The sequence below is a fragment of the Marmota monax genome, unplaced genomic scaffold (assembly GCF_021218885.2).
Source record: "Marmota monax isolate L192 unplaced genomic scaffold, Marmota_monax_Labrador192_F-V1.1 WCK01_AAM20220418_F8-fsc00029, whole genome shotgun sequence".
Lineage (NCBI taxonomy): Eukaryota > Metazoa > Chordata > Mammalia > Rodentia > Sciuridae > Marmota > Marmota monax.
The window spans coordinates 8806215-8830419 of NW_026693024.1; the positions used below are offsets into that span (position 1 = coordinate 8806215).

Here is a 24205-nt window from a genome sequence, read left to right on the forward strand (position 1 = left end):
GGCCTGCTGGTGGGCCAAGCGCCCACTGATACCTTTCTGGGTTCCCAAGCTTTGGGATCCCTCGGTTTCAATGCCCATATTCTCCAACCTCCTCCTTTCAAACCCTACAGGGTATATATTTATTTTAGTATTTAAACAAAGTTTAGCTGTTTTGAAAAGGGGTTGGAAAAATTTATCTAATAGTTAACTTCTCCAATGGCTATAAATAGATTCACCCCAACTAGCCAGAAGAGCACCAATGTTTGGCTCCATGCCCAAGAACCACCACTAGTTTGTAGGAAGCCAATTTAGTTATAGGTGATGAATGACAGAAGGTGGTTTTTATATGAGGGTGGCATTCTTGCTCAGCCAGGGTGCTCTGCAGGTTGGGGGTGTTGAGTGCATTTCAACTTCTATTTTCAACTTACAGTGGCTGTTGGGGATGCAACCCTATCATTAATTGGAGATCTGTACCTAAAGCTGGCTGCATATGCAATCCCAGACTTAAGGGGCGGGTAGCAGCTGAGGTCCTGTGGGCCTGTGGAAGGAGCAAGGGCTCCGGAGTCAGACTGACCAGGTTCACACCTGAATGTGAACGTGGACTGATACCTGAGCCTCCCTGCCTCAGTCTGCTAAGCCCTGCAGCACCCGCACTGCCTCCTCCAGGGGTTGCTGAGAGCACAGGTGCTGCGGGGTGTTCACCTTCTGTTGTTTCCTTTTGCTTTACAATCAAGGACTGGATCATCGCACCCAAGGGTTATGCCGCCAACTACTGTGACGGAGAATGCTCCTTCCCGCTCAATGCACACATGAACGCCACCAACCACGCCATCGTACAGACCTTGGTGAGTTCTCAGACCCTTCCCTGGGGAACTGGGATGGAACCCAGACCAGTGGTCATTTCTAACAGGACCCTTCCCCGCCCCCCCTTTCCGTTTTGGAACAGGTTCACCTTATGAATCCCGAGTATGTCCCCAAACCGTGCTGTGCACCAACTAAACTGAATGCCATCTCAGTTCTTTACTTTGATGACAACTCCAATGTCATCTTGAAAAAATACAGGAACATGGTCGTAAGAGCTTGTGGATGCCATTAACCCAAACCAGCTGCTGTGTGCACAAATCCTACCGTGGACCCCGGGATTACATCTGCCTTAAAAAGACAAGCAGCGGGAGTGGGAAGCCGAGACCGTGACACCTTCTCATGCTGGTGCCTTACTGCTCTAGGAGGATTTTTAAAAGGACATTAATAATCCGCTCACTTCGTCAATGCCGTGGGTAGTTGTTGGTCTGTAGGAAGCCGAGTCTGTATTTGCAGCATGAGGTCTGACAAGTGCAGGAACCTAACCCTGAAAGGCACCTCCCCCCCAAGACAAAGAACCCACCAATATTAGCTTTGCTTTAGATTGTTTGTGGTGTCCGTGAATAAATAGGGGGGAAATTTTTTTGAAGGAGTGGCGTATTCTCAGCTGAAGTATTAGCTGGTGGGATATTAGGTGTCAAAGGTAGATTGCACAGAGGTAATAGGAATGGAGGGGGAGACCTGTATTCATAGATCTCAATCCCATTTTTATATGGGATCAGCAGCCAGGATGGGATCCAGGGCTCCAGGAAGGTGCCTTTTTAACTCCATTGTTACTCTTCATGTTTGTGCCAGAGCTTGGCTGGAGTGAAGATGTACTTATTTCAGTCAAAAGAAACCACACCATCTCCACCCAGCTCCCCGCTAGAACCAAAAGGAGATGGCTCAGCCTTTGAGGCGAGGCTGCAAGTGGGGGGAGGTACTTGCAGCAGCCTTGGTTTTCACTCCGTCACATCTGAAAGGAGTCCCCACAACTTCTTTATCAGACCGGTCTTTGAAAAGCTCGCTAACTTCGGGAATGTTGGCTCTCCCATCCCATCTCCTTCCTGAGCGAGGATCTTTGCCTTTCACTATACGGACACCATGTTACTGGGTTAGCACCCGGAATGGGGAACCCGAGGAGGAAGGGGAACCCGAGGAGGAAGGAGCGCCTGAGGTTAAGAATGGGTTTTGGAGACGGGCATATGCTGTTTATGAACCAAGATCACAGTTTCCTTTTGTAGAAAGTAAGACTCAGATTAAAATCTTAGAATATTTTTTAAATGTCTTTTTCACAATCATGTACTGGGAAAACAATTTCATACTAAACTGATTAAATAATACATTTATAATCTTTAACTGTTTGCACCTACAGCTTTTTTTTTGTAAATAGAAACTATAATTTATTGCCTATTTTATATCCATTCTGCTGTAACATTTAAGAAAAGACCAGACTTAAAAAAAAAAAGTTTATTTAGAAAGTATAGTGTAAACAAATTGTACCACTTTGATTTTCCCTTAATACAAGACTCATGATGCAAAGCTAAAGCCACTCCTGGTGGCTGGGCTTTTCTAGAAAGCTGTTCGGTTTTTTTTTTTTTGTTTTTTTTTGAAGGATATCTGTGAACCACACTTGATGAATAAAGATTTCCTTTGAGGCAGAGGCTGGCGGAGATGCTGCTTTGTTACCGTCTGCCTCAGACAGTAGACGTGGTCTTGCTTCTGAGAGTCCCAACGCCAGCTGCTCTGCGCTACCTGGGGATGACGCCCTGTGCTTGGGGTGGGGGAGGGGGCTGGACGCCAGGTGGTCATCATGAGCCGTGGCTTAAGGGAGCTCCATCCCACGGGTGCTTATGTCCAAGGGTGCTAGGAAGGACGTCCAGTTGCCAGCGTGGCCTGAGTTAGGAGGGTGCTGACACTGACATCTGGGCACGTGGGGGCCAGCGCAATCTGCCGACGTCAGTTTTTGGTCTTGAGGTCCCTCTGTTCACATATTAGAAAGTCGACCTCCTTGAAGGCAGACAGCATATGGCAGGTTCATAGGAGGATGACTGAGGAACAGAATCAGAAGCCATTTCTCATGGGGCTCCAGAGTGGAGCTGCAGGCCTGAGAAAGCCCCTCTGGTCCTGTCGCCCCAGGTGGTAGACACAGCCAGCATCTGCCACTGGTTGACAGGGCAGTTAGGACCAGACCCGGGGGACTTTCCTCCCCCGCACTTTGTACGGAAGGCATGGAACCCTAATGTTCACAGGGACTCTGGCTTTGTGTTCACACGAGCGGATGAAACCTGGTGCCCGTGTGAAGCAAACAGGAGTCCCCTGTGAGGAGAACTGCTCAGGGGGCCATCGATAACGGGCTCGGCACAACTGCTGGGGCGCAGCCCACGGTGCCACTGCAGTATTACGGGGGACTTCCGCCCACAAGAGAAGTAAGTACCCACAGAACAAGACTCAGCCGTGGCCCCAAGGGGACAGGTTTTTGTTTTGAAATCTGCTCCAAGGTACAAACCAGCCACATGATTAACAAGTCAGTTGTGACTTTCTGGTCAGAGAAAATATCAATTCTGCCACAAGGCCACCTCTCCAGAACTCAGGGGCAGTGCAAAGAACTATGTTTTTTTGGATGATGCTTTTATCAAAAATCACTTGGGAGCCCAAAATAGTCCAGTAACTTCATTTTCCTTGACTATTTTAGTCTCAAAGGAAACCCCTTTAATTTTGTCAAGAAAAGGGTGGGGGGTGGGGGGTGGATTGCCACCGAGAACATTTCACTTGCACAGTGACCATGAGTTACACATTTGCTTGATTTGGACTTAATCAAGAATCCGTAGAGCGTGTTGGCTTAAAAGACACGTGAAGAAGACACCACAAGTTTCATACATTCAGCTTTCTGGATAACCATCCCTCGAACCCTGGATGTCCGAACGACGCAGCTCCTGTCCACCGGGTGTCGGGCGGCCCGGCAGGACAGGAGACTCCCCAGCGGGTTTTATAGTTCGTCTTTTGCCTGGCGCAGGACAAACTGGTGTAAGGACTCGAGGTCTCGACTGCCGCTGTGCTCACCGACTTTTTTGCCTCCCCGGAAAAGCAACAATGTGGGGTAGCCTCGTACCTTTAAAAGGGGGGGGGGGAGATTGAAAACCATCGAGCTGAGTCACACACAAACTGCATCTTAAAACCAGAGTGCCTGGGAAATTCCATGGCCGAAATTTGCAACTGGACAGACCACGAAAGGACCAGACAGTGTGGAAGAAAGCACTGCCTGGAGGGCTCCATGCTTACTATTTAGTCCAAATTACATTAAGGGCTAGTGTCAGAGGAATGGTTTTACCCTGAAGAGGAGACTCTGAATCTTAACGTGCATCTGGTTGCTGCGGGGCCTCTGGGGCTGGGCCTGGCGTCTACATTCCTAACGTGTAGGGGGAAGCCGTGCTCCTCTGCGCAGCACCCAGCCATGCACTTTCCAGCTGCGGCTCACCCCTTTTCTCTTAAAAATTTCCAGGCCCAACAAGTAACTAGCATCTGTTAATGACAAGTAAACTATGTCTATGTTACATCTACCTCCTCCTAATGAGGTCACAAACCTCCGAGACTCCAAATGAGTTTTAAGGAAGATCACGGGTTCCAAGCCAGCCCCAGCAACAGGGAGGCGCTAAGCCACTCAGTGAGACCCTGTCTCTAAATAAAATACAAAATTGGGCTGGGGATGTGGCTCAGTGGTCCAGTGCCCCTGAGTTCAATCAATCCCCAGTACCAAAAATGATTAAATAATAAGAAGAAGAGTCGGAGGCTGGGGCTCAGTGTAGAGCACTTGCCTAGCACACACCCCGGGGTTCAATCCCCAAACCTGAAATGTAAATCACAAATCCCCTGGGTCATTAGATTATGTGACCAGCTGGAAATGAAGGTAACGGTTCCCCCAAGCACATGGCTGGCTCAAGTACTTCTTCAGCTCAGCCACGTCCTTCAGGGTGCTGGAGATGTGTGGAGACGGAGCCCCTCGGGATTTATGATGAGGGCTGGGGGCCAGCAGGGGTCCGTCAGCACCAGCAGTGGCGCTGGTGTTCTCAGCACAAAAACCAGGCAGAGACCCCTCGCCTCTGAGAGTAGCTTCTGCCCCTCACAGCAAAACATCTCAAAAGGGCCCTAGCAATGCTTTGTGGGGGATGAGGGCAGAGGGCACCATCTCCTGAGCCCACAACACCAAAGTGTGACCACTGGGGAGTGGCTCCCAACTTCTGGAGGTCCCAGGCATGGTTTCACCCAGGCCCACCCACCCCAGGTGCGGTTTCATGCAGCAAACCCACCGAGTACTTGCTGCAAACGTTCCGCTCCACGGTGCAGTCGACCTCAGCGATCTTGATATTGGCCAGACCTGGGAATTCCTTCTGAGCGAGTTCCTCCCACGTGGGAGCCAGATTCTTACAGTGACCACACCTAGGAACAGAGCGTGAGAGCTGTGGTGAGGCCCTGGGTCAAGGTCACTCACTGCCAGGGTTTGCTGCTTCTGCACGAGACGGTCAACAGTTGCCTAGAAACTTCCAAAATGTCAAATTCTCCCGTTGGGTGACACTAACTCTTCCCTCCCTCACCTCCTGCCCCCCATGCTGAACAAGGAATTCAGATAACCGGAGAGAAGTGAGGCGGTTTGAAAAGTGTAGATTTGGAGACCATTTCCATGCTAAGGTGAAGTTGGGGCTAGCTGGTTTGATGAACCTGTGAGCACAAGGGTTCGGGCAGGAAGTGAAGCAGAATCTTAAAAATCACTTGAATTCTGAGAACATTTTAGATGCGACTGCTAACAGTCTTAAAATTCCAGAACTTCAAGGCTTTCTTGACACTTCAGCAATTTGTAAAAGGCCACTGCATAGTTTAGTGGGAACCCTCCCTTGTCCCCCTTGGTCGACTCCCTCTTCTTCTTGACCCTCTCCTAAGACTTGGGCGGCTCAATGAAAAGTGATGTTCTTGCCTCAAGCATGATCTGTATCGCTTTAGGGTTTTTAAAAACAGAAAGCATTCTTGAGGGCAATATGGACGAGCCTGTCTAGTCTTTAAAAATCACATGGGTCAAAGGAGTTCTGGGCTCACTTTCTGTCCCTGACACTGTGGTTCCTCCCAAGGACCTGAAGTGAACAAGCTCTGGGCCAAGTGACATGGGCGCCATTCCCTGTGCAGGTCCAGGTGGAGTCTGCCACCCTCCTTAACACTGCCTGGCCTGATGGAGTGTTTGACTTGTGAAGACCAAGCACTGCTCCTGGCTGACGACTGAGGAAACAGGTTCCGCGGAGTCAAAGGACATGCAAAGTTACAGTGGGTTAGGGTTGGTCTCCTGTCATCTCCCCCCCCACACTGTCAGGCTGTCTTGGCCTCAGATGATATGCTCTCCATTCAACTCTGGTCCTCAAGGACCGTGTGACAGGAACGTTCGGGTAACTGGGTCACACACTGAATGGCTCTAACAGAAAGCCGAGCTCCACTGGGTTTCTCTATCCCATCATTTGAAAGAAAAAGAGGAGCAGGGCGACCTGGTGATGGTCATTGTCCAACTCCAAAGCAATCAGTCTGGAAAGCACCCAGATGCCAGACCATGTTTTGGGGGGGCCATCGTAAATCACCTCTATTTTTGTAGACTGAGCTGTAACTAAATTAACCTCTTTCCCTATGAACAATTTTGAGTGCCACTGAACTTCAGCGTATTTGAATCGAGGGGCACGGTGAGAACATCTCCTTATTTCCCACACGACCTTTGTGCGAATGTGGTATCTGCCCATTGTCAAGTCTGGGGGGTTTGCTAATGAGGGGGCAGACCCGCTGTGACTTGAGCACACCAGGAGGAAGGATGTGCTAATTAAGCAGCCACTCACCACGGAGCATAAAACTTGATGAAGGTTATTCCTTCTGCAATGCTGTCGTCAAAGTTCTTTTCAGTGAGTGCCAACACAGCGACCTTCCAGGAAAGACAAAACCACAGTTGAAACACATCACTTCAGCTACAGCAGGGCAGAAATACAGCATCAGTCACTTCTTTAAAACACTGTTCTGCATGCTCCAGGCACCCATGGCCTGTTTCCATCTCACTCCTCCCGGCACCCTCAGGCCCCGCCCTGAACACCCCGGCTGATTGACACACTGGGTGATTGACAGCCGCACCTCTGCTCCCGGCGCCTCCCCTGGCAGCCCTGGGAGCCCTGTCCCTCCTGCAGACAGAGCTGCCTCTCCCTCCTCTCCAACTCACCTGGCTCACCTCCCTTTAAATGGGAAGCTTTTGTTCACTTTCACCCCTTCAAGCACGTAAGAGGAGACAAAGAAAACGTTTCCTGCCAAGAGGCATCTCAGCCAACTCCACGGTGCCCTCCCTGTCGGGCAGGTGGCAGAGGACCCTCTCCATCCCTCCTGAGAGAGTGCAGACACCCACCTTGTCGCCTGTGGGCTCCGCAGCCATCGCTGGTGCCTCTGAGGGCTCCACGGTCTCTGGGGTTCCCGTCTCTGGACCCTGCAGCTGCGACTCCACATAGTCTCTCAGTGACTCCAAATCCCGCTTTCCCTTGTACTGATCGACCTGTCGGAGACCAGGGCCACGCGGGCCGTGTGGAGACACCCTGATCAGCACATGTCAGCACTCTGTACCACTGACCTCCCCGCCCCCGCTCGCCCCATGGGGACCCCCCCCAGGTGTCTCAGCTGTGCACCCTGAGCAAGCTTTGCCTGCTCCCACTTTGATGGGAAAGGAGAGATTTGAAGCTTGGCTTTGGTGACAGACTTTATAGCTCCAGTGAGCCCTCATGCTGCCTGGGGAACCATAAGAGGATGACCACGTGCCAGGCATGGAGGGAGTAGAACCCTACCGAGAGCCAGCACTGTCCCTGCTCTGAGGCCTGGCCTGTGTCTGTGGCCACAACACATTTAGCCTGTGCATCTGAGCTGTTCTAATGACAACCTAAGCCACTAAAACACTTCAAAATAGTAGAAGGGTTTCTCTTAACTCTCCAGATCTCATTAAGAGAAAGACATTGGTTCCATGGGACATGTTCCTGGAGGCCAAGGTCCAACCAGCTGACTGTGCCCGTTCCCTGCACCTGTCAACCCCCTCAGCAACTCCACCCTCTGCTTTCAGGAGGAACTCTGTCTCCTCACCAGGAACCCAAGACCTACCTTCTTACCGTCTCGGAACCAGAGAAGAGTAGGATAGCCGCGCACCTGGTTTTCTGAGCAGAGTCCGTAGTGCTGCGTGCAATCCACCTGGAAACAAAGCACAATCATGCTCCTGGTCAGTGTCCTCATGTCCTTTTTGCTAAAGGGAATGTTAGACACTTTGTACTTAAAAAAAAAAAAAAAAAGACTGTTTTTTAAAGTTCAGGTTCTGTAGCATCTACGCCAGCAAGCTGCAGTTTTTAGAAAGACTTTTCCTAGAAGCCACCCCAAAATACACCTGAGCTAATGGAGCAGAGTGACAAGATTTATTTTAGAGACAGGATTCACTTTAACCCAGTTGAAAAATGCCAACGTTTAGGAAGCGGCCTTCTAACTGGAAGAGCTGGCGGCTGGAGTCAGGGCCCCGCCTGACATCTGGGAAGGGGGCGTGAGCCAGGCTGCCGCGAGCAGGACCTGGACAATTCAGTGTCCGTTTGTAAACCTGCTCTCCTGTTCCCACTAATGCAGTTTTCTAATCAAGCAGGGAGGCCTCGGGACGCAGCTCCGTGATAAGAGGGTGTCCTCAGCAGGCACAAGGCCCTGGGCTCCATCCCCAGCACACATGCACACAAAAGCAAGGGAGTCGACAGTCGGTTTTCACTAGGAGTACCTGGCACATAAGAGAGGTAGCACTGTTAAGATGTCCAACTAAGATTACAATCTGTCCTTAATTCTATAAACTTAATTTACCAGTGATCTCAGCTCTTCAAGTTTTTTAATTTAAATCTTTTAAATACTTTCATGAAACATTTTGCTCTGAATCCCTTCTTTTTTATTTCCTATTTGCATTAAAGTTGGCTAAGCAGCCAGGCACAGTGGCACATGCCTGTAGTCCTAGCTACAGTGGAGGGTGAAGTAGGAGGATCGCATGTTTGGGGCCAACAATGGGCAACTTATCAAGACCCTGTTTCAAAATAAGAAAAAGGTCTGGGGATGTAGCTCAGGGGTAGACCCTGGATTCGATCCCCAGCACTGGTGGGGGAAAAAAATCAGCAAGCAGCAGGACTAAGTCGTTTTTCACTATGTCAACAAAGTAGGGTGAAAATATTATCTTAAGCCACAAGACTGTAGTGAGACAGCAGTGAATGGGTCATGCTGAAGCAAAGGAGCCTTAAGCCAAGGTCTGAGGAGGGGAGGAGATTGTCCAAGGGTCCAGTCTAGCCCAGCCGTGTGCACTCAGAGATGGGGACCCCGCCCTGCTCCCTGGGCTGATGTCTTCACCTGTCTGGTCCTTCTAGGAGCTTCTACTAAGATACACTAAAAAAAATTATCTCCCATAAGAGTTCATGAAATAATCTAAAATAAGGATATAAGAAATGGGCTAAAGTAGAAGAAGATTATTTTATAATCACTTCCATAAAATGTTCAATAACATAAAATCATGATCATAACTTGGAATCCCAACAAATTATTGAAAGTAGTTAACAGGCAGAGGTGAAGATCCATTTAATAATAATGGTTACAATTCTCTGAGCATGTGCTGCACCCACACATCATACCAAGCCGTGTATTTTCATCTTCACGACCAGACACGGCGGACCCTATCTCAGTTTTGCAAACGGGAGACGAAGGAACGGTGAAGTCTCACCTGAGGTCAGCCACCAAGGTCTACTCAACCCCTCAAATCCATGCTTTTGATGATCCCACTGTCCTGAGCGGGTCGTTCTATTAACTATCGCTCCCAGACCTGTAGCACTACTTTGGTATACAAATGAACCCGTGGCAAAGTAGAAAAATGAGATTTTTACATAATGACTCCATGCAGGATGTCTGGGGGTGCCAGAGGACGGATGAGATTAAAAGGACTTGATGGCCCAGGAGCTGCTTTGGATAGTTCCAGAAAATCCGGTTATACAGAAGTTGCTAGATATCACTTCTGGCTCCTCTATACAAAGTGGGAAGAGCTGGAAGGGATCCCAGGCAGCGGCGCAAACTGGAGCTCACTGTGAAGAAGGGTCTTTTGCGAGCCCAAGTGAGCACAGAGTCGAGGGCCCTCTAGGAAAGAGCTCTTGGGTGAGCTCCAAGGACGTCCAGGGAACATTCTACAAGGCTCTACCCCATATCTTTGCAGAACGGGCTCTGGGGCTGCCAATTCAAAAATTGGCCGTCTCTTCGAAATAAACAAAGCAGCCAAGGCCGTAATTTATCTCTGGGCTGTGGAAAAGCCAGCAAACTCGAAACCGGGCTGCCATCTGTGAAGGTGAAATGAATTATCAAGTGGCACACTCAATGGAATTAATAAATCAGGCCTGTGACTTTGCACACAGAATGAATAATGGGCTCCTCCGCTAATTAATCCAGCCCCCAGAACGGTCTATTTCCAGTTTAATAAGGGCCTTCACTTACCTTGCCAATCTTGACAGTTTCGGAATGCTCAAGGCCCAGAGCCAGCTGCTCCCAGGTCGGAGCCAGAGCTTTGCAGTGGCCGCACCACGGAGCGAAGAACTTGATAAAGTGGTCGCCTGCAGTGGAGGAGAGGGGCACCGTCGTTCACGTCAGGCCCGACCGGAGACCCAGAGAATCAGATCTCTGTCCTCTTGTCTGGCAAATCCCAGTTGGGACGGAACCCTTGGAGTGTTAGAGTGACTCTCCCACGTGTTTCTCCCCATGAGTTCATAGCAATACCGGTGACAAAACTAAATCTGCTCTGTTTGAAGGATAACAGGGCACCAACTCCTGCAGTCCAGAAAACCGTCAATAAAGGAAAATAATTGGGCATGTATCCAGCCTGCCTCTTTTATAATAAAACTATTAACACGGACGAGGCAAGTAAATAACGAGAGTGAGTCTCTCTTGCTCACAAAAATAAATACATAAATCGACAAAGGAAGACGGGATGCCTGAGTTAAGAGTCAGCAGATGACCATGAGTGTGTGAGTCCAGGCAGTGACCGTCGGGGACACTCCCTCCATGAACGGAGACTACCAGACATTGGGGGCAACCACCAAGGGTCTTCCTGTACCCCTGAAAAACAAAATGGGACTATCAACATAGATCCGACCATCAATTTACAGGCAACAGAGAAACCAGGGCGGTGGGTACACCTACGACGGGGATTTAATCAGCAAAGTCCAGACTGCAGGGAACTAACTGTACTGGTCAACAAAATGTCCCCTCAGCAAAGAGAACACAAGAAAGAGAGATGCCGGGGGACGTGCAGATCAGAGGAGCCTTGAAAGAGAGAAGCGCTGGTGCTCCTCAGCTTACAATGGGGCTCCGTCCTGATGAACCTGTCAAAAAGGACACTTGATAGAAAAGTCATTAAATTGAGCCATTGTAAACCAGGGGCCATCTGTAAAATAAAAAAAAAAAAATACCCAACTAGGGCCGGGCTGTAGCTCAGTGGTGGAGCGTTTGCCGAGGATGCACAAGGCCCTGGGTTCCGTCCCCAGTGGCACTAAAGGAAAAGTTTAAAAAGACCGAGCTGAACTGCAGTGCCTGGGAATGCACCCTCCATCTCCAAAACCATAAGGAAAAGGAACGGTTCCCACAGAAGTCGGGAAAGGGCCTCCTCAGGAAAAAGAGGGCAGAAGATAAGGGCTGGGGTTTAGAGGGGACGCGAGAGGCTGGCAGCTGGGCCGCTGGGCCTGGGCGGGGGTGGCAGGATGACCGTTTCCCAGGCTCCACGTTTGCTTCCTATAATCTCTGTTCTATTTTGCCACAAAACAGAAGTTTTAAAAAACAGTACCACCCTTTTGGCTAAGGAAAAGAAAACCCCTGACAACATCATTCTGTAGACACTGAAGGGTTTTATCTGGGCGGTTCTTTGATGTAGGGCTGATGCCAACCCCAAAGCAGGCTGGGGCTGGGGAAGATCTAGCCAACGCCGTGGCAGGGGCCAGGCCTCCCCACGGGACTCCCCCACATCCGTGCTCACGCTGCGGCCTCGTCACCACAGCAATGGTGCGTTTATAAGGAAATGGTGCGACACACAGTTAAAAAATGAGCACCTCCTCTGCAAGGCGGGAGCCATGCCTGTGGACAGGTGGATCCCTAACCTCGGGCGGCAGGGTGGAGCAGGGTCTCCAGGAACCAATCAGGATCCTGGTGGGAAACCAAGGAGGGCAAGAAGATGCAGCTGTCTCGGGGGAGGGATCCTTGTCGAGCAGCATGGCGTGGGGCCTACAGAATGCCGCCCTGCATCAGGGACTTGTCCAGGGCCAGTCTGGGCAGGGCTCCCGAGGGACCATCTAGGACAAGGTGATTTGGATAGCCCCTTCTGCAGGGAGCCCAAGTCAGTCTGAACCCATGGTTTATCTCCCGCAGGAGGAGGCCCGCTGAGGTCCCACTCCTGGGGCGCTGGTGCACCTTTAGTAACAGGAGAAGGTCGAAGGTGTCGCCTTAAGTTGTTTTAGACAGAGCGCAGTGGCCACGAGGTCAGATCAACTCCGAGCCTCTCTCGCGAGGTTTCCCACCCTCTTCCCCGGGACCTCTCTCCCTGGCAGCACCTGACCCGGCGGCCAGCAAGGAAGTCCACGTTTCCATTCCCATCACCCAGAGGGAGCCGGCTTTCCTGAATGGTGGCCTTGTGTGGTCGTTCACACGGGAGGCTGCAGGTAATCACTGTGATCTTTGGGGGACGATTTCCAAAATGTGAGATATGCTACAGAAAGATATTTTAGTGTGGAGACACCTGATTCGATTCGTAGGTTATTATGGTCCCACCCAATCCTGCTTTAACAGGTAGGGGAGGCTGTTGCTGCCTACGGACAATAAGCATGTGGTCAGCATTAATATAAAACACTTATCCAGGGCGCACCAGCAGCTGGGGCACCTCCCGAGTACGCCTATGCGTGACCCCAACTTTCAGCACCCAGGACTTTAGCTTTGCGTGAAGCCTGACAGGTCTACAGGGGCAAACATGGAAGGAAAAAGAATGTCCAAGAGCGATCGTGCTGGGTCCCAGAGACAGACTCCTGGTCAGAAAGAAGCCAGCGGGTCACGTGACGGGGTCAGTGTTCCAGGAAGCCGGCATCCCCACCTCGGGCGGCCGGGCCCTGCCCACCTTACCCTGCGCCACATGCAGCTCGAAGTTGCTGGCCGAGAGCTCGTAGAGGCCCTGCTTCAGCTCCGGGGCTCTGGGGGGTTCTGCTGCTGGCTCTGGTGTCTGATAGGAAAAATCAAAACAGGGGTCACTGGGCTTGTTCGTGCATACACAGGGGAGCTGACGAGGGGACGTGTCTCTGTCTAGGGCCTCTGCAGACGCCCTGGCTCCCAACTCCCTGCACCTCTGTCGGTGCCGCTGGGTTGGGCCAGGCCAGGCTGGGAACTGCCCCGTCCATGCTCTGGGTGTGTCAGCTGCAAGCCCCTCGCCAGCCTCACCCTACAGGACCGAGGCTCCCAGGCAGCCGGTGACAGCTGGCCCCCACCAAAGAACCCATCCAACAAGGCTGACAGGCTGAAGGACGGTCCCGCCCCAAACTCTGCTCTCTTCTCTGACATGAGTCCTGAAGTTTCACACAGGGTACAAAATAAAACTCCCGATGGGCTTCTTGTGCGGGGGGCAGCACCTCAATACACAGAGGCAGGGGGATGCACGGAACTGAGAATAAAGGATGCCAGGGAGCCGGGGCCTGCTCCCCTTCACTCACACCGGAAGGAAGGCCGAAGGTCAACGACAAATCAGAGACAAGAGGGTGACGAGAAGAAAATACCTGGGGAATGGAAGGAAAGGAGGAACCCACGGTCGGGTTCACAGGCTGTGATGGTTACTCACATGACTTGGTTTGGGATGGGAACACACAAAGAGGGGGCAGAAGGGCTTTGTAAAAGACGCTCCTGTCAGCCCGGCAGTCCCCTGCTTATCTGCACGGGTGTGTGCCAAGGCCCCCACTGGGTGCCTGAAACCGCAGGTAGCACTTAACCTGACACAACTCTCGTTTTTCCCATCCATACGTATCCATCCTAACGTTCAACTTATAAACTAGGCCCAGCAGGAAACTAACAACAGCAACTAATAACAAGATAGAACAATTACAACCATATGCTGTAGCAAGTTACTCAGAACTAATGAACTGCTTCTTTCTAGAATCTCCCATTTAATATTTTTGGACTGCGGGTAACTGAAGCCACAGAAAGCAGGAGCCTTACCGAAGGGTAAGGTGGGCTGGGGGCGGGGGCTTCTGGTCCCCAGGAGCCACCAAATCACCACAGTCCTACACAATTTCAATTCCTGTTTTCGAGGCCAGGTACAGCTCTGGCTTCCAGCCCAAGTGACCAGAAGGGGAGAGACCACTGGATGCCTGAGTGGAGACGCACGGCGCCCACTGCTGCAGTCTTACCTGGCCGCTGACCTCTGTGTGGAAGAGAACATCCAGGGTAAGTCGTGTAGAGCCCCATGGTGACGGCCAGAGTGGGCAGAGTTGCAGCCAGAGAGCACCGCAAAGGGCCCTTCCCATCTCTCAAAAATGCCAAGAAAGACCACAAGCAAAGGATGGCGAGTGGACAGTCTATAAGCTTGAATGACACCCAGTGCTGTTCGTCATCCTTCCCGAGATGTCCAAACGGCTTTCAGAAATAACACGTTCCTGTGAGCCTCACTTCTGTGCCCCCCGGGGACACCAGAGCAGTCCCCACCATCCCGGAAACACCACCACCTATGACAGACACAGGTACCGCCTCTCCCTGCTGGTGACGGTAGAAACTGACGGGACTCTGAGGGAAGCAGTCGTCAATATTCATTAAGAGCCATGATTTTTTTTAAGTGTATTTATTTGTTTAAAAAAATATTTTAAATATTTTAAAATTAACTTTTGACATTTATTTTTAAAAATACTTATGTTTTTAAATATTCTTTAACTTCTGGCTTTTCAATTTTATGTCTGGAAATATATTCTTAATATATCACGGAAAAAGAGGAGGAAAGACAGAAAACTTGGAATGGAACCACCATTTGACCCAGCTATACCACTCCTTGGTCTATACTCAAAGGACTTAAAACCAGCACACTACAGTGACACAGCCACATCAATATTTAGAAGAGCTCAATTCGCAATAGCTAAACTATGGAACCAACTTAGGTGCCCTTCAGCACATGAAGAAAGAAAATGTGATATATATACACAACAGAATATTACTCAGCCATGAAGAAGAATGAAGTATGGTTATGGTAGTCACCAGTAAATGGATGACACTGGAGGCTATCATGCTATGTGAAATAAGCCAATCCCAAAAAACCAAAGGCCGAATGTTCTCTCTGATATGTGGATGCTGACTCACAATAAGCAGAGGTTCACCAGATAGGACAGGGTGGAGTGGGGGTAAGGGTGAGAGGATGGGAATGGACAAGACAATAGAATGAACCGGACATAACTTTCCTGTGTTCACATGTGAATACACCGCCACTGAAACTCCACATCATGTACAACCACAAGATTGGGAAGTTAGACTCCATGAACATATGATATGTCCAAATACATTCTACTGCCACATATAACTAAAAAAAACAAATAAAAAAAATTTTTTAAAAGAGGAGGAAAGAAAGCTCTTCAAAAGATTAACATGTCCTTTATGTCATTTCTGATGAGAAAACAATCATAAACAATCTAAACATCCACTAATAGCAGAAGCATTAAACTATGCCAAGTCCACACGATACAGTAATATAAAATATTCATTATAGAAAGGGTGAAACATTTACATGATTACAACTGTGTTTTAAAAAAGCAGAGAAGTAAACACAGAAATATAAAAAGCAGGGTATGACATAAAAAATGGCATAATTTCCTTTGAAATATTATCACAAAATGAAGGGGAGAAAAAATCCCAGTTTGTTTTGCAAAAACATAAAAATGTATATATTAAACTATTTAGGGCATAAGTACAGATGAAGAACTTTAAAAAAACATCTTTTCATTTTAAAAAGCTAAGTCAAAATTGGAAAGACTTTCTGATTTTCAGTACAGATTGAGCACCCTTACTCCAAAAACCCCAAATCCAAAATGCTCCAAAATCCAAAGTCTTTTGAGCACCAGCATGAGAACACAAGTGGAAAATTCCACCACTGACCTCCCGTGACAGGTTGAAGCCAGAAAGCCGGCACACTTAGGGCTGGGGTTGTGGCTCAGTGGTAGAGTACTCGCCTAGCATGCATGAGGCACTGGGTTTGATCCTCAGCACCACATAAATGTAAAATAAAGATATTGTCTCCAACTAAAACTTAAGAATAAATATTTTTAAAAATAAGAAAGGAAGCCGGCACACTAAAAACATTGTATTAAAAATTACCTTTGGGCTAGGAGCGGTGGTGCACACCTATAATCCCAGCAGCTCGGGAGGCTGAGGCAGGAGGATCACAAGTTCAAAGCCAGCCTCAGCAATGGCGAGGCACTAAACAACTCAGTGAGACCCTGTCTCTAAATAAAATACAAAATAGGGCTGGGGATGTGGCTCAGTGGTCGAGTGCCCCTGAGTTCAATCCCTGGTACCAAAAAAAAAGAAAGAAAGAAAATTACCTTTGGGCTGTGTATATAAGGTATATGTAACAACAACAATAATAAAAAAATGAAGCATAAATCAATCTCAGGTTTAGACTTGATATCTCATTATGTGTATGCAAATATTCCAAAATTTGAGAAGAATGTGAAATAGTTCTGGCCCCAAGCATTTTAGGTGAGGGGTACTCAACCTAGACAAAGTTTCCATACTTTAACTTTTGCATGATAACACATATTGTCACTGTCATTGTTTGTGGCAATGATCTGAAAACCTCATTGCTTGGAGACACTAAAACATGGAGGTTAGGTAAGTGGCTTCAGGGTGACAGGGGTAAATTCCATGCAGCCACCATCTCCAAACCAACCCTCAGAGCGTGTAGGCCAAGCCCTGCTCACTGTACCTCCTCCCTGGCCACGTCTGCAAAGGGGAAGCCGGCCCCTGGCAGGACACCTTTCCAAGATAAAATTGTCCGCACATCCTCACACTGGCTGTTAAATAAAGCCATTGCAGAAAACAGGCTTTTTGGTGCAAAGTTTATCTTAAAAAGTCTGTTTTTTTTTTTTTTTTTTTTTTTTTTTGAGGCTACTAAGTGCTCTTTAAAGTTATTCTCCTCCCACCCCCCATACCCACCTCCTCCCCAAAGAACATTTTCACACAGCAACAATGTGACATTTAATCTGTGTGAAAGTGGCACCTGCTCCACCGGCTTTCTCACCGTGACAAAGATGCAAATTAACTGTCCGAGAGGTCTATGGTCTTCCCGTTTCCTATAATTAGATGAGTCTCTAGTGGACCCTGATGCTACAGCACTCCTCCCCACGAGGTTACAGTTTGAAATCCGAGCTACGGGAGGGTGGAGGGAACAGCAGAGTTTCTGAGTAGCTGTGACAGGACAGAGTTAAGAGCCGCATGCACACCCTGGAAAAGACCATCGAGAAGCAGCAGAGCTCGACTGCTGGGTGCAGGTGGCCACAGACCACCTTCAAGTCGCTGGACACCTCCTGACACACAGGCAGGCTGAAGTTAACTGGTGACACTGAAGTCACATTCAATGACTTTAGATGCTCCTGATATTCCCCCAGAGACACACAGCCAGGGGCTGCTGGCCACTGTCCCATCCTACTGACATCACGGCACCAACCAACAAAGTCTAACCCAGCCTCTGTGGGCCTGGGCCCTCGGCATTGGTCAGAAAGCACCACACACGAAGGAACAGCTGATGACCACTGTGACCTACCACCAAAGGAAGACTGCGACCTCAGGCAGACCAGGGGAGGAGGACACATTTCCTTAGTAACCTTCTTAGAGTACCCGTCATTCCCTCATATAGGGAGGTCCAGAGAGACACGAAGGGTACTTACTGGTATTAAGTGGGGGCTGAGGATGGAGATGATAAGGACAGACCCATGCTATGGGTATGGTTGGCAGGGGCGGGACTGAGTCAGGGGCTGTGGACAGTGAAGGTCAAAGGTCCTGGGGAGAAGGGGAGGCGGTGGCAAGCCAGCCTGGGCCCCAGGTGGTCAAGAGTCCATCTCTGATGCCAAAGTATTGTTACTCCTTGTATTCCACGTGTGAGTGGCAGAGTGGCTATGCTGAAGGGTGGGAAGGGCCTGTCTGTGACATGGTATGCTGAAATATTCACCAATGACACTCTCCGAGGACTAATGCAGCCAACAAGGGACAGGGGACAGGAGAGAAAGAGAGAGAGGTGGGTAAAACGGTGATAACCGCTGAAGGTGGGAGTCCGCTGGTTAGATGTTTCTCTCTACTTTTGTGCATATCTGAATATTTCCATCAAAAACCGTTTCAATCTTTACTTACAATAACAAAGAATTATAACAAAAAGTTGCTTTAAAGTGGCAGGATTAATTAGTCACCTCATCTGGCCTCTGCCCACTTATACAGGACCCCAAAACTGTAAGAAGGAAGGGAGGGAGGGAGGGAGGGAGGGAGCACTCACAGCCGGCTCCTCGTTCAACGTCTGCAGCATCCAGTTCTCCAGGGTCTGGAAGTCCCGAGGACCCTGGTACTTCACGGCTTCTTGGCCAGGCTTAAAAAACTTGAGGCTGAAAGAAGAAGGAAGGATCAGGCAGAGCAGACGCGGAAAGCCTTTCCACTGCTCTAGTGGAGCACCTCGTCTTATCAGGGAGCAGATGAGCTGCCCAGGGGCTGCAGCCAGGCACCTCTCAGCCACTCTTCAATAAAATGTGAAAGAGAAACAACAATAACATTCGAGGAGATAATGTATTCACATAATCCTAAACTTGCAGAAGTTTCTGATGTTCTCAAGGAAAACAAAATGAAGGTGAAAACTTCCGGCCGTACGCTGTGAACCGAAGCCCACACTGCAAGATCCGGTGCTCCTGGGCAGAACTCCCAGGCTCCTCCCTGTTGGATAGCTGTCACTCTTCCCAGGCCGGGCATCTGTATCCTTGGTGGCTATGGTTATGTATGTCTAAACTAGGACGACGGTTGACAAGGCACTGTTTTGCAATACATGCATTTCAAAGCTACCTTATCGGGTATTTGGCTCCCGCAAATAAACGAGCATCCAGTTATTGTGAAAATTCCAGTTTCCACCTCTAAGGACACCCCTGACATTGGCTGATACAGTCCCATTCCCTCACTTCCCCCTCCCGACCCCCTACATATGTTGGTCTCTGAAGGGATCTTCAGGGGAGTTGGGAGCTGTCCCTTTCATGGTGAGCTAAAGACACTCCCAGATGTGACACTGGCAGTTCCTGGTCCGGATCCCTCCCTGCAAAGGGGAAACTGCACAGAAAAGGCCCAGAGGGACAGGGACACGTGGCTACTGTCAGAGAGAAAAGAAGTACAGACCGGCATCCGCTGGGAGGCCTGCTCGCCCAGGACAGCCCTGACATCCCCACGGCACGTATGTGGGTTTTGTGTGTCAGTGGCCAAGGTTAGAATCAGGTTAATAGGTCAATGCGGTGGGCACTGGAGAAGAATAGCGTGACCCTAGATTAGGTGGAGGAAAGTGAAGGGGGGGAGGGGACGGGAGGTGGGGACAGCAGGGACAGTGGAACCACACAGACATTTATGTATATATGTGACTGCCTGACCCACGTGATTCTACAACACGGACACTCAGAAAAATGAGAAATTATATCCCAGCTACGTATGATAAGTCAAAGTGCATAAATGTATTCTACCGTCATGTATGATTAATTAAAACACATAAAAATTTTTTTAAAAAGTCAATGGATGATAATATTAGACACATAGGTCTGTTGGGCTGCTGCAACAGAACACCATTCACTGCATGGCTCATCAGCAACAGAAGTCTGTTTCTCGGTTTCAGAGATTGGGAGAGCAAGATCAACGGGCCAGGAGACTCAGTGCCTGGGGATGCTTTCTGGTTTATTGATGGCACCTTCTCCCGGTGTCCTCACATGGCAGGTGAGACAAGAGTTTTCTGGGGCCTGGTTAATCAAGGCAAAAATTCCACTGATGATGACTCTGTCCTAATGACCTCCCAAGGTCCTCCCAAGGTCCCACTCCTAATGCCACCACACTGGGGTTAGGATTTCAACATATGCATCTTAGCGGACACAAACACTCCGTCCATAACGAACAGCTAACTTCTCTTGACAAGAGGGCCTTAAGGGGAAGTCCCAAAGTCTCATAGCTGCACAAGAAAACCAGTACCTTTTGGTTACATTAAGGCATGGAAGGAGGAAGTGTGCACTGGCCTTACCATGAACCTGAGATCACGTGAAGGGCCTGAGGTGAGGTCCCCAATGTGTCACCCATAAAAAAAGATGCCTGGTCGCAGTAGCTCATACAGATGCCCCTCAGCTTACAATGAAGTTATACCCTAATCAACCCATCATAAATTGAAAATATCCTATGTCAAAAACATACTTAGTACATCTAAGTGATCAAACCCATAGCTTAGCCCAGCCCACCTTAAACATGCTCAGAATACTTACGATAGTTTACAGAAAACATAATCACCTGACACACAGCCAAGTGTAGGATCAAGAACAGACCACCTCGTGGCTTGGATGTCTCACCTACTTACTGAGCGTGGCAGGCAGAACGGTTGTATGTGGATGCTTTCACCCCCATCAGAAAGTCAAAATGTCCCAAGTTCAAATGCAACTGTCAGGGACCATCTGCACTTTTAGACAAAAAGAGGAAAAAAGCCAAAATAGAACTAGATTTGTAGATGTGCCTCCAGTGATGAACAATGCACCTCAATATTATAATGGTGGTGCGTGCCTGTAGTCCCAGTGATTCTGGAGACTGAGGCAGAGGATCACAAGTTCAGAGCCAGCTTCAGCAACTCAGGGAGACCCTGTCTCTAAATAAAAATAAAAACAGGCTGGGGATGTGGTTCAGAGGTTAAGCGCCCCTGGGTTCAATCCCTGGTACCAAAAGTAAGTAAATAAATAGAAACAGGATCTTTATGCAGGTGGTGAAGTTCAAACGAGGTCATTAGGGTGGACCCTAATCTGGCCTAACAGGTGTTCTTGTTAGAAGGGGGAATTCCTACCTGGACACATGCACACAGGGAGGCCATGTGAAAACAGGGGGTCAGAGTGGTCCACATTCAAGCTAAGGAATGCAAGATTGCCAGCTGCTTTGGCTTGGACCTGGAATATCCCTCATGTTAAGGGGTCATTTCCCAGTGTGCTGCTATCAGGAGGTACTAGAACTTTAAAGAAGAGGGTTTAATGAAAGATCTTGGGTCATCAAGGATTGTGACCTTTAAGGGGACTGTGAGACCCTGACCCTATCTCTTCTCTTATTCTTGGCTTTTTGACCACCACGAGGTAAGAGGTCTGCTCCACCACACTTCTGCTAAGATACGCTGCCTCATCCTCATCCCCAAAGCAACAGACTGTGGGCTGAAACCTTCAAAAATGTGAGCTAAAGTAAACCTTTCCTCTTTTTAGGTTGATTATCTCAGGTATTTTGTGACAGTAACACAAACCTAATATACCAGTAACCATCAGAGGCCAGGAAGAGGCAAGGAAGCCTCTTACAGGCTTCAGAGTGGCCTAGAAGACTCCTTAATTTTGGATTTCCAGCCTCCAGGACTGTGAGACAATATGTCTGTGTTGTTTTCAGCTACCCAGGTGTGTAATTCTTTGTTTCCGCAGCCACAGGAGACTTCTGCAGATGATGTGACTCCCCTTCAGTCCAGCCCCTGCTCAGGGTTTCCCAGACATAATGATTCTTTCCTGGCTCGAGAAGAAGCCCTGAAAACATTTTCCTGAGCATAGTCAGCCATCCCTAGAGGCTCCGAGAGCCCAAACTCCCTCCCACTCCGATCTTTTACTCCAGTTAAATATATCAGGGAAAGAATGACGTAAAAGCTTATGTTGACACACACCCTGGGATCAGGCATCTACATTCATCATCTGGTTCAGGCTCGGAATGCCTCTATGAGAGTCATGTTTAGAGAAAGTAAATGCTCACACAGGTAAATCTACAAATGCCTCAATGCAACCACACACCGTACACAACGCTGTGCTTCCTGCACACTGTTAAGAAAGAAAAAAAATAAAGCCTCTTCTCAGGCACTTCTGCAGGCCCGTGACCATCATGGAGGCTCCCTCCCAGCCCACACTCACCATGGGGTGAGCTCCTTTTCATTCTTTTTTACAACATAAAACCAGTTCCTGGTTAACCTGGGGAGTCTGGATCTTCTAAATCAAACTCAGGACATACGATCCAAAACGGGTCTTGTTAAGTCTGTGAACAGCATCTACAGAGCCACTGGAGTGCAATGGATAGTGTTTCCAGCCAGTCCAGGGGGAAGCCTTTCCTTCCCTCTCTGAAGCCTGGTGATGCGTCTCTCTCAGCCTGGACAGAGTTCTGGTTCAGCCTCCCTGTAGCATGGTGGGTGGCCTACGCCATCCCCCCTCGGTCAGACTGGACACGCTGGTCCATCTCTGCTGCCCCTGCCTTTTGGAAGTAATGGGTTTTTACCAAGCACCAAAGACCAAGAGTTCCAGAGTCCTCTATGGAAATGCCGAAATTTCCACGTGTAGGAACTCCTCTCTCATTGAGCAAGCACGCTCAGACCAGTGTTTACAGGCACATTATTCTGCTGAACTCCCACACTGAAAGGAGGGTGCGATGAGCGTCACCATCCCACCGAGGCTAAATGACATGTGTGAGGGGTGGAGCTAGGATTCCAGCGTGGCTTCTGTCTTCCAGCCCAGGGGTCGAGGGAACCCTTTTCCACGCTGCCTCTCAGGTTTGAAGATCAGCTCTGATTTCATCCTGCCTCTACGGCACCCCACATTACTCAATTAAGTAAAGAACTACATAGGACTGACTTCATTCCTCGACTGCGGCAAGTACGCAGGGATCTGCAGGGGCCAACCCTTCCACCTCCTGTGGAAACAGCATCTTCCCTCCTAGTGAACTGCTTTTCCCTCCAACCTTCCAAGTGTGGTCTGAATGGGGCTGTCTTCTTCTCAAGAGCCTGCCTCCCCCACCACGATGACCATTCCTGGACCAGACGCTCCATTCAAGCATGGCCATCAGTCACAGCTCAAGTCTTTCCACAGAACAGAGAGATGCTGAGCTAGAAAGTTCACTCACTTAAAGGGAGGCACAGCAGAAACAACCCAAGTCCCTGAGGCTGAGTGTCACAGCCCCCCCCCTGCCCGCCCCCCAGCCTTTTAATTCACCCTCTCTACCATGATTTGAAAGCCCCCACCCAAACTCATGTTGAAATTTAAGTTTCCATTACACGTATTAAGAGGCAAAACCAGGTAAGACCCTTAAGAAGTAATTAAGATTAGATGAGTTTGTGACAGTGTGGCCCCCAGCACTGCATTAGTGGCTTGATAAGAGAGACCCAAGTGAACAAGCAAGCTCTGTCTCAGCACGGATTGCCCTGGGCCACCCTGGGATTCTGCATCATCCCCACCAGCAAGAAGGCCTCACCAGATACAGCCCACGAGCCTTGGACCTCAGTGCTATGAGCTGAATAAACCTTTATTTTTCATATAAAGTACCAGTCTATGGTATTTGGTTATAGCAACAGGATACAGACTGAGACACCATCTTTTGTTTAATAAACCACTGTGTTGGCTTATTACTGTAATGGATACCTGAGATAATGAGCTTATTAAAAAGGTTTACTTATGTATTTATTTTAATTGGTTCATTGTAACCATGCATAATAGTGGGATTCACTGGAAAAAGTTCACTTGACTCATGGTTTCAGTCCAAGGGTCCCTGGGACCCACTGCCTTTGGCCCACGGCGAGGCAGCACACCACGGGGACAGCAGTGGGGGGGGGGGGCTGCTCATGGGAAGCGAGACACACACAGAGAGAAAGGAGGAGCGCGGGCCCCAAAATCCCCCTCAAGGGCACACCCCAACAACCTAACTTCCCCCTAGGCCCTACCTCGTAGAAGTTCCCACTACCCCAAAGGTGCCACACACTGATGACCAAGCCTTTAAAACAGGGAGCTTTGGTGGGCATTTATCCCAACCCTGACAGCCAATTACAATTGGTTTAATAAAACCAAAAACACTGCCGTAAGGGAATAAAGTAGCAACTCCCTCGAGGGCAGTGTCAAGGTCAGACCACTGTCCTCTGGTTTGTCACCCTTCTTCCCAGCAGACACAGTCTTTGTGCAGTGGGATGTCACTCTAGGAAAGGTGTTTTAGAATTACAGCGTCACCAACTATTCAAACCCAAGTTGGTGACAGTGTGGACGCTGTCCTGGGGAACACCGCAGGCAGCAGGATCTCAGGCAGAACCCCG

The 24205-nt window shown here is 49.2% G+C and overlaps 2 protein-coding genes across 4 annotated transcripts in view; one reads left to right on the top strand and one right to left on the bottom strand.

The window, feature by feature from the left end:
• Bmp6 (bone morphogenetic protein 6) overlaps positions 1-2178 on the top strand; it is a 164547-nt gene extending 162369 nt beyond the window's left edge. Inside the window, exons 6-7 of the mRNA XM_046453607.2 lie at positions 714-824; positions 926-2178. Coding sequence (XP_046309563.1) covers positions 714-824; positions 926-1075 — 261 coding nt within the window. The 3' untranslated portion in view covers positions 1076-2178. The remainder of the gene's footprint in view (positions 1-713; positions 825-925) is intronic.
• The window catches only part of Txndc5 (thioredoxin domain containing 5), a 32119-nt gene that overhangs the window by 2470 nt on the left and 5444 nt on the right, over positions 1-24205 (bottom strand). For 2 of the 3 annotated variants that reach the window (XM_046453609.2, XM_046453608.2), the window contains exons 3-10: positions 18407-18512; positions 13021-13117; positions 10357-10472; positions 7972-8058; positions 7235-7378; positions 6684-6766; positions 5127-5256; positions 2275-3931 (exon numbers count right to left, since the gene is read on the bottom strand). In XM_046453609.2, coding sequence (XP_046309565.1) covers positions 3809-3931; positions 5127-5256; positions 6684-6766; positions 7235-7378; positions 7972-8058; positions 10357-10472; positions 13021-13117; positions 18407-18512 — 886 coding nt within the window. In that variant the 3' untranslated portion in view covers positions 2275-3808. Of the gene's footprint in view, positions 1-2274; positions 3932-5126; positions 5257-6683; positions 6767-7234; positions 7379-7971; positions 8059-10356; positions 10473-13020; positions 13118-18406; positions 18513-24205 lie in introns of those variants that run through there. The other variant, XM_058582388.1, reaches the window with a different exon arrangement.